Source organism: Morus notabilis, unplaced genomic scaffold (assembly GCF_000414095.1).
Source record: "Morus notabilis unplaced genomic scaffold, ASM41409v2 Scaffold1005, whole genome shotgun sequence".
Lineage (NCBI taxonomy): Eukaryota > Viridiplantae > Streptophyta > Magnoliopsida > Rosales > Moraceae > Morus > Morus notabilis.
This window is the reverse complement of record NW_010363292.1, coordinates 221611-231552: the sequence shown is the minus strand read 5'-3', so window position 1 is coordinate 231552 and position 9942 is coordinate 221611. Positions and strand designations below refer to the sequence as shown.

Genomic DNA, 9942 nt, shown 5'->3' with positions numbered 1-9942 from the left:
TTTTAATGGTTTTTACCTTTATTTTGATTTATTTATTTTGCCATTGATATATATATATATATATTGGAATGATTAAAGAACTAACAATAATTTTCCACGCTGAAAAAACTACATAGCTCCCTTTTTGTAATAAAAATAAATTAACAAGTAAGGTGTGTTTTGTAAGTTATTATGTACTATATTTAGTTGGTGGAAGTATATATCTGTGTCATTACTTGTCTAGTTGATTATACGAAGAAAAAGTGAATGATATATATATATGTATGTATGTATGTATAAGAAAAGAAAGAGAGACGGAATTTTTATATCTTCATGCAATGTATGATTACAATCTACTTGTCACCCACTAATTACAACCTCCGCACTTCTCAACAATCTTTTGTACATCTCAAAAGTACACTAAAAGGATCTATTTACCAACTATAATCTTTGATGAAACTCCCTTCCCTACTTTTATAATGAAGCTATATTGTTTACATCTCTCTTCACAATTGTATAATATATATATATATATATATATATATATATATTTGTGTATATAACTCTTGAAGCTCACTCGCTCGCTGCAGATTGCCCTGATCACCAAAATGACTTTACATGGCAAAACAAAGATTACATACAAAGATCACGACTGTCACGGTCACTTGATATACATACCCCACTGTGACCCTTTTATTTCACGAGGTAACCCGGTTCTAAAGCAAAACCAAGATCAAGTCAGATATTATATGATCATCAGGGTACAAAGGGTGTTACCTTATTCTACTTTTATAAGCTCGTTGTTTTGGGAAATTATTAAACGAAGAAAAAAAAAAAACCCTGAAAGTTTAAGGAAAACAAATAGTGTTTTGAAGGAGAAAATTAAAAAAGAATTTAACTGGAAAATTTTTTTCTATAAGGAATTATTCGATTTGGAAGTCGAGAAAAGGGAAGGAGGAAACATCTTTCATCAAATCTTCCAAGTCCCACTCTCCAACTGTTAGCTCCGCTTGGAAATAATTCTCAACCCCACTTTGGTTTTCGGCTTTGATATTAATATTGTTATTGCAGTTGACGATATTACTGTTTATGTTATTCACCATGTTGTTGTAACTACTGTTCCTATGATGATCATCATAGATTATTCTCTGATGATGATGATGATCGGTATAGCTTTCTTCAGTAGTGCTTATACTCTCCAAAGGAGGAACAAAAATCTCTGCCTCTGAACCAATATTAGCACTACCAAAAACCCCACTTTCTCCAAAGAATAATCCATGATTATCATGATCATCACCTGATCCATTAATGCCAATCTCATGTACTGCCATGCATGATGAGGAAGGATTAATGTTATTGTACCCGTTTGGACCAAACATGTTGTTAATCAGGCCACCATGATGATGATCATGATCAAGATCAAGCATCGGTAAGGGACGGATCATGTGGCTGTTGATGGCACTGGATTGGATTGAAGTCGGCGAAGAGTCCTGCAGATTGTAGGTACTGGAGAACATGTTGGCATTGTTCTCTAATTGCCTGCAGGGAATTATGTTGTGCCCCCTTGCAGCTTCCATGGAGTCTTTGAGCTCGAACGACGAGTCGCTTGTGTTAGGTGAGGGTGTGGATGAGGTTGACAAGTTCTTGAGACGTTTCTTCACTGTCGAGTTCCAAAAATTCTTTATTTCGTTGTCGGTTCTTCCTGGCAATCGTGCCGCAATTTGGGACCACCTGATTTAGAATTGGAATAGGAAAAATAGTGTAAACTCTCATGTTTTCCTCAATATATTATATATGTGCATGAGTTGCATGGTAATATATGGAATTGCTGACTTAATACACACAAAAGGTATATATGGTGTGGAGTGTCTTCAACTCAAAGGGCTGATGTAGACTCATATTAAATTTTATTCAATCAATAATTATTTCATTTTCTTACCTAAGCTTTCGTATTAATTTTTGGCCGCCAGACAAGTTTGACTCTAGAGAAACGCAAACATATTGTATATTAGACTACGTAGTTGTTGGGTGGAGAAATTGAGGTATACAATAGTACACTACCAGTCTTTGGTCTGACGCATGAAATATTGCATGGAAACAAGTCTTAAAACTTAACTAAAAAGTTAAACGGGCTGGAGTGTTTTCAACTCAAGGCTCATGTGTGTGTGTGTGTGTATATATATATATATATATATATATATACAAATAAATATTATATATATATATTAACATATAAGACTAGTGTCATTTTCAACTTTTGTATATCCTCCATGTAAGCTGTATTAATGTAAGTACAAAAAAAAATTATAAGAAGTGTACTAGTGTGTTTCTCTGAACCAAAAAAAAAAAAAAAAAAAAGACAATAAAAAGGGTCCCACTTTTCTTATCCCTGTACATACACGCCTATATATACCCCTATCCATACGCATGACATTTGTACTCTATCGAGAAAAAAGGAAAAGAAAAGTATGACTTAGTTGTACACATGTAATCATACAAGTAATCTATTGTCAGCAACAATAATAATTCGTACATAACTTAATTCAATGGACATGACTGCATTTAGTTTGATTTTATTACCAAACACACTATACATATACACACACGTATATATATATATATATGCATGGTCTATGAAATAGATATCTTGATTTGATATAACCATAAAAAATACTACACAAGCTTCTATCCTTTTTCTTCAAGAGTAGGTAGCAAATAATAAGAAAATATAGAAAATAATAAAAACCTGCAAACTAATCAAAAAATCAACACATGAGCTCATTAACACTAATTAGAAAATGTAATCATAGACTAAGACAAAAACTTTATACACAGTTCATGCAGCAAAATTTCATAAAACAAATGATATCTATGTTTGCCAAAATTTCATAGCATGTAATAATAATATTATTATAATTGTGAAGAGTTTAAAAAAAAAGATATATTCAACCTGTTGCCAAGAAGGGAATGCAAATGGATGATGAGCTCTTCCTCTTGAGGTGAAAAAGCACCACGCTTGAGGTCAGGCCTCAAGTAGTTGATCCAACGAAGACGGCAACTTTTACCGCAGCGTTGCAAGCCGGCATTTCTCGCGACATCACTCCAACATCCTTGGCCATTGTTGAGCATGTAGTTCATGAGCTTGTCATCCTCTTCAGGTGACCAAAGTCCCTTCCTCAGCTTGTTCACAACGTTGGAGTTGTTATTGTCTTTCCCCGTAGAGCCTCCTTGATCTGGCTTCCTCATTCTGAGCTAACTATCTAGGGAATTACAGAGACAGAGAGAGAGAGAGAGAGAGAGAGAGAGAGAGAGAATTGAGAAAAATTATTAATTCCCAACTGGTTTGATGTAAAACTGCAAGGACTTTATAGAGAAAAGGAGAGATATATTGATCATATAGAAACTTCAGGTTGTGGGAATGATGATGATAATGATGATGGTGATGGTTGTGGGGTTTGCTTAGAATATAGGAAAGAGAGAGTATATAGGAGAGAGAGTATATAGGGGGGAGAGAGAGAGAGAGAGAGAGAGAGAGAGAGAGGTTGGTTGATGGGTCTGAGTAGAAAACGGTTTGGAGAGGGACCTGAGGGGCATGAGAGAGATTGGTGGTCGTCTTGTCTTTGACTCCATGACCTTTGTCTCTTTTTGAGCTCCTGTACCAATTTTCTTCATTCTCAAGATATTAATCCCCAGATATAATAAAATTGATCTAAAACAGAATGAAGTTTTATATATACATTTTGATCATATATATAATATAATAATATTTATAGGGCTTGTTTTATAACCAAGCCAACATGTTAATTGCTTCCACTTCACATAATCTCTCAATCTTTCTGTCACACGTGTAGTTGAAGATATAGAATAAGATAATGAAGCATAATGCAATTATAATGCACGCGGCTCATGTATTTAGCAACCTAGATCATTTTCTAGCTTGTCCATAAGATCCACATGTTCAAATTTTCTTTGTTTATTATTATTTTTTTGTGCATATATATTTATGATGTCTAGTATAATTAGGAAAGTATAATAGGTACTCCAATGTGTTAGAAACATAACCATAAAATATTCTCAAATGAGAAAGGTGACAAAAGAAGAGATTTGGAGCTTTCTCAACATATCTTTGTGTATTGTTAAAAAGGGTCAGCAAATATATATATATATATATATATATATGTATCTAATATGCTTCTTACCATTCTATTTTCATTTTATTCTTTATTTTCAGGGGGTCCCCCAAGTTATAACCACCCTAGTTTTATCTATGATTAGATAGGTACATTTGGTTATTTTGATAGAAATAAAAAAAAAATATAGGTGTAAAAAGAATCAAAATTAAGCTCTTCTCAAGATTAACCATTAGGAAGTGACTTGTAATTGCCCATATTTGAGTACTACCAAGTAATGGCTAATCTCGAATAACCAGCAAACTGGCTCCAAACTGTTCAATTTTTTTCTTACTTCAGAAGCGGTTCAAGCAAAGGAAAACTAGTATAGGCTTATTACTGCTGGTCCTAGAGTGAAGAATACTTGTTTCACACGTTCTCCTTATGACTAAATTTTTCAATAGCTAAATAGAAGAACTCAAAATAAATTAGAATAAATAGAATTGCAATTCAAGAAAGTGTGTTTCTCTTTCCTTATTTATTTTTTTCATTCTTTGTGAGAAATGCATGTACTAATTTTTCTCCGTGTGAAGCTTTCAGAGCATGATTCATGCCAAATTGGAAAGATAGAAATGGCGCAACAGATTTTTGACTTACAATAACATCTATTACAAGCAAAATAATTTTCCTTCTAATTTAACTAGCAACCAGTAAGAAGCAAAGATCTATATATGATCCCTTCTTCTTCTTCTAATTGATTATGTCAACAATTGAGAGTGAAAGATAGCAACTAACTATATACATATCTTTCTTTCTTTTGGAAAATAACATTTTTTGCCCAAGGTAGGGTAGAAGACACCAAAAACTCATTAACTTTCCAAAGTATCATCTTTTTTCAAACGCCAAATTCAATAACATACAGTAATTATCTTCTAGAAGTTAGAGGCGGCATTTTTTTTTTATCTAAAAACTGTGATTCATATTGCTCCTTATGCACCAAACAGCTTCTGGGGTAATCATGATACTGATGGGACATACTAAAACACTCTTCAAAAATTCATTGGCAAAAAATGAAAGCCACATTAAATGGTGCATAATTGGAAGCCAGTTCATTGGGATTTTTTTTTTCTTTATACCAATATTTCTTAAGAAAAGTAGACTTGAAAATGAACAAGGATTGGTGGCTCTCATTGGATATTTTGTAGTTTGTCATATGCCATTTATGCTCATACACATATTTTTTCATCTAGAAATATTATGTATCATTATTCTTTTCCACTGTGATTTGCATCACCAGCTCTTTCTGGGTGCCATAAAAGTTAAAAGGATATGGTCTAAAAGTTCCAAGGCAGCATTGGAAAGTAAAAGAGTAATCAATGAGATAAAAATTTGAAAGTTCCCATGGGGACAAAAAAAAATGTAATACTCTCAAGTGGAAAAAAAAAAAAAAAAAAAAAAAAGCATGGACGGACCAAAAGAGATCAAATTTCAATCATCAAAATAAGTACTTTTGGAAGCCTTGTGGCAATTTACAATTTGTTTAGTTGTAAGGCTAGGCCAGAATGGGAGGAGGAAAAAAGAAAATAAAAAAGGAAGAAATATAATCAAATCAAAATCATTATTCTTTCATAATTATTCAAATTATGCCGTTATTAGCACGTCATATTATAATAAAAGTCAAAGCTTATAATTAATCACAGCGACTCCAATGAAAGGTGAGGACAACCTAATTACCTTCAAAAATACATTAAACAATGACCCTGTGTCGGCAGTTATACAGAAAGTTGAGCAGTAATTAGAAAATAAACATTGTTTATTACTCTAGTAATTAACAATGAAGAAGCATTTCTTCGTTAAAAGTTGCTTCCTTTGACATCTTCATGCAAATAGAAATACTCCCAAAAAAAAAAGGAAAAAAAAAAAAACTGAAGATACATTATGTGAATGATGTATAAGGAACAAGGGAAATAAGGAGAAAAAGGCAAAGCGGAAACAGTGGAGGCACTCCAAAGACTCCAACTTTTTGCATGCTTTCACTTTACTATTTGCCAAAGCTCTTTTTTTTTTTTCTTTTTCTTTTTTTCGGCCTATGCCAATATGTATTTTTGATTACCACAGCAGTAAGCAAAAATGGCTTTAGGTTTGATGAGATGTGAGTACTGGCCCAATTGCGAATGGCCCTTGGATTCTAAACCTAGCAAATGAATGTGCAACCTTTTTAAACCAGGCTGACTTTTTTAACCATGCTACACATGAATTCAACGCAGTATTAGATGTTAGAAATTTCAAGGAAAAAAAAAAATCATTTACCACTGGTCACTGCCCATTCTCCTCAACAAGATCTTGGATTTGAGTTTGTCACACTATAATAGGCGGATATATAAATAATTTCACTTTCTAAGTAATTCACATGTCACACTAGAATACGTCGTCTCTCGAGTTATTTGGCTACGCTGCGCCTTGACTTCTATAGCCTAGTTGTGTTCTAAGCAACGAAAAATCCCTTGAAAAATCAGTAATGATGGTAAGGTAAGTCAAATGAGTAGCGAATACTGAATGTGTCTATCTGTCTATTGACAACATTTTTCAGACGTTGATAACATGTGTCGAATTAGAGTGGCATGAAGAAAATGGTGCTTTGGATTTTTCTGATCATTCAGATTCTTTTAGAGGTCCCTTATCTATTATATGAGGGCCCTATTGAACCTAGTTCTGTCCAAAGTTGTATTGAATGTATGATTGCACTTTCTTCATTACACATAGAACTAGACAGAAATTTGTACCTGTCCCATACATATTATCAATATGTCCATCCAAAAAAGCATCCGTATTCATCCTCAAAAAATTGTCTATATCAGATCTAAAAATTCCACTTAACCATATCTCATTGACAGCCTGCAAAATGAACAACTACCTCAACCAAGAAGTTCTTTGATTTTCCTTTCCATCTTGTAATTTTCTTCCTTTTAAAAAGAACTATTGCCTGATGGGGATAGTGCTCAAAAAAGGGATAAGAAAGAGTTCATATATTTCATATTATAAGAACCAATAAATGCCAGGTTTAGTAATAACAAAACACCAACCTGCATAAAAAGTCACATATATAAATCACTGTTGTATCTTGAAACTGTAATCTACCAAACAAAAGAACAGAATATTAGACATTATTTAGTGGGATATTTTATTCTGATTTTAGAAAAAAAGTGGCATTGTTTTCTTTTTCCTTCATATCTAAGGGATAAAGGAACATCTAATCAGATGTAAAAGGCAACTTACCATTTCTATCAACCAGTGAAGCCTTTTTTTCCTTCAAAAAAGTTGTGTTGAAAATGAATGAGAAATGCTTTAATTACTTGCTTCCTACCCATTCAGATCCCAAAACCTAATTGGCTGATCATACGCATCGGCTGCCTTCATAGTGCTTCAAAAATCCGTACACCTATCTTAGTATTGTCATTACAAACACCGATGCACTAGACCTCTTAGGCCAAAAAAACAGTTTTTACCAGCTAAAATCTAATATGATTTACTTGCAAAAAAGGGGGATAAAAGTTGCAAAACCCAATGAAGAGAATTTAGAGAACCATCTGATCACAAATAATAGAAAGCAAACCCCATCTAATTTTTCTATTTTAAGACATACTTTTTATTGATGTGTATAGTGGATCAATTCTAAGCTGTCGTGAAACCGTTCAATAGAATTGAATCAGACCATTTTCGCTATTGGCGGGTCCCGAGATTTCTTATATAAATAATGAGATGGGGTCGGGATGACACCAATAACTTTCTTTTTGAGTAAGAATAAATAAATAAATAAATAAATAAATAAAATGAGCTCACTTATTTCTTAGCACAACCTTGAATGGTCATGATCAAATTGCAAATTTGTTTGGGAACCCACTATTATAAGGTCAACCGACACATTTTTGGTGGAAACACCAAAATCCAAACATATCCATGCCCTTAAAGTCACTTATTGCATCGCTCACACACAAAACACGAAATCAAATCTATGCCCAACTCATCAAAAACCCAAAACCCCACACCTTAAACCCATTACTAGGATCACTAACAAAATCCACCAACCCAGAAAATGCTATTTTCCTGTACAACCAAATGTTGCACTTCCCAACTAATTGTTACAACCATTACACTTTCACATACGCCCTCAAGGCCTGCAACTCTTTGCATGCGCACCCAAAAGGACTAGAAATCCATGCACACGTCCTAAAATGTGGCTACCACCATGACATCTTCATCCAAAACTCCTTGCTTCATTTTTATACAACAAAAAACGACATCATCTCCGCTTCTCGAGTCTTCGATTCGATACGCTCTCCGAATGTCGTCTCGTGGAGCTTGATCATTTCAGGGCTTTCTAGACGTGGTTTTGAAGAGGAAGCCATTGTTAAGTTCTCGTCCATGGACGTAGACCCTAATTCTTTTACACTTGTTAGTGTCATGACTGCCTGTTCTAGTCTAAGAGCTTTGACGTTAGGCAAAGCCGTTCATGGCTACAGTTTGAGGAATTTCGGTGAAAACAACGTTATATTGGATAATGCAATTCTGGATTTGTATGCAAGTTGTGGGTCATTGAAGTATGCAGGCAATCTGTTTGTGAAAATGCCTAAGAGAGATGTTTTTTCTTGGACTACGCTTATTGGGGGATATGCACAAAAGGGATTTTGTGAAGAAGCTGCGAGAGTTTTCCAAGAAATGATAGAAGGTGGAGAGGCTGAGCCTAATGAGGTAACCATTATTAACTTATTGTCTGCTTGTTCTTCAGTTGGGGCTTTGAATTTGGGCGAGTGGATACATTCCTATATCAGAAGAAGACATGATTTTGTAGCAAATGGCAATGTGGGTAATGCTTTAATCAATATGTATGTCAAGTGTGGAAATTTAGGTATGGCGCTTGAGGTTTTTAATGCCCTTGCGAGCAAGGATATAATTTCATGGAGTACAATTATATGCGGGATGGCCATGAGTGGTTATGGAAACCAAGTGCTGCAGCTCTTTTCGCTCATGCTAGTCCATGGAATTACTCCTGATGGTGTCACTTTCGTCGGCTTACTATCTGCGTGCAGCCAAGCGGGCCTTGTCGCCCACGGGTTGATGTTATTCAATGCCATGAAAGATGTTTATGGAATTGAGCCTCGCGTTCAGCATTATGCGTGCGTGGTTGATATGTACGGCCGAGCAGGGAACTTGGAGGCTGCAGAGGCTTTCATTAGAGAGATGCCGCTTGAAGCAGATGGGGCGGTTTGGGGAGCTCTGCTCAACGCTTGCAGAATCCATGGTGATGACAAGATGTTTGAAAGAATCAGGCATTGCCTTGGTGATGGCGGGGATTTGAGCATCGGGACTCTCGCTTTGTTATCGAACAGTTATGCAAGTTCTAATAGATGGAGTGAGGCTAATAAGGTTCGTGATGAAATGAGATGGATGGGAGTGAAGAAAATGGCTGGCCGCAGCTGGATCGAGACTCGGCCTTTGCCATAAGAAACGTGAGGATTCTGATACATGCTTTAGACTATTTAGCTTTCCTTGTCACTAATCTTACATTTATAAATAAATAATAATAAATTTACCCACATCTACATACTTCTTTTCAGGAAATGTCTTGTAAATACCCCACACCAATTAAAGTTTAGCTGCACCAACAATATGGTTCTGCAATCTTTTCATCACTTTTCATTTTGTGCCATTGTAACGCGAAAGGAAAATCGAATTTATACAGAAATGGAGAAGAGTACTACAAACAGGAAATTACTTGGATAAACTCATAATTTAACATAGCAAAATTCGGGAAGTACGAATATAAAAGAACAAAATGAGGACAAACTATGAAGTC

The 9942-nt window shown here is 34.8% G+C and overlaps 2 protein-coding genes across 2 annotated transcripts; one reads left to right on the top strand and one right to left on the bottom strand.

Annotated features, from left to right (window-relative positions):
* Positions 1-859: 859 nt before the first annotated feature.
* LOC21398392 (transcription factor MYB83) lies at positions 860-3225 on the bottom strand. Its single transcript, XM_010104038.2, has 2 exons — positions 2930-3225; positions 860-1710 (listed from the first exon to the last, which is right to left on the bottom strand). The coding sequence occupies exons 1-2, from the start codon at positions 3223-3225 to the stop codon at positions 903-905; spliced, it is 1104 nt and encodes a 367-aa protein (XP_010102340.1). The 3' UTR covers positions 860-902.
* A 4767-nt stretch (positions 3226-7992) lies between these two features.
* Positions 7993-9747, top strand: LOC21398391 (putative pentatricopeptide repeat-containing protein At3g05240). The gene is made up of 2 exons (XM_010104037.2): positions 7993-9595; positions 9704-9747. The coding sequence occupies exon 1, from the start codon at positions 8046-8048 to the stop codon at positions 9588-9590; it is 1545 nt and encodes a 514-aa protein (XP_010102339.2). The 5' UTR covers positions 7993-8045; the 3' UTR covers positions 9591-9595; positions 9704-9747.
* Positions 9748-9942: the final 195 nt, after the last annotated feature.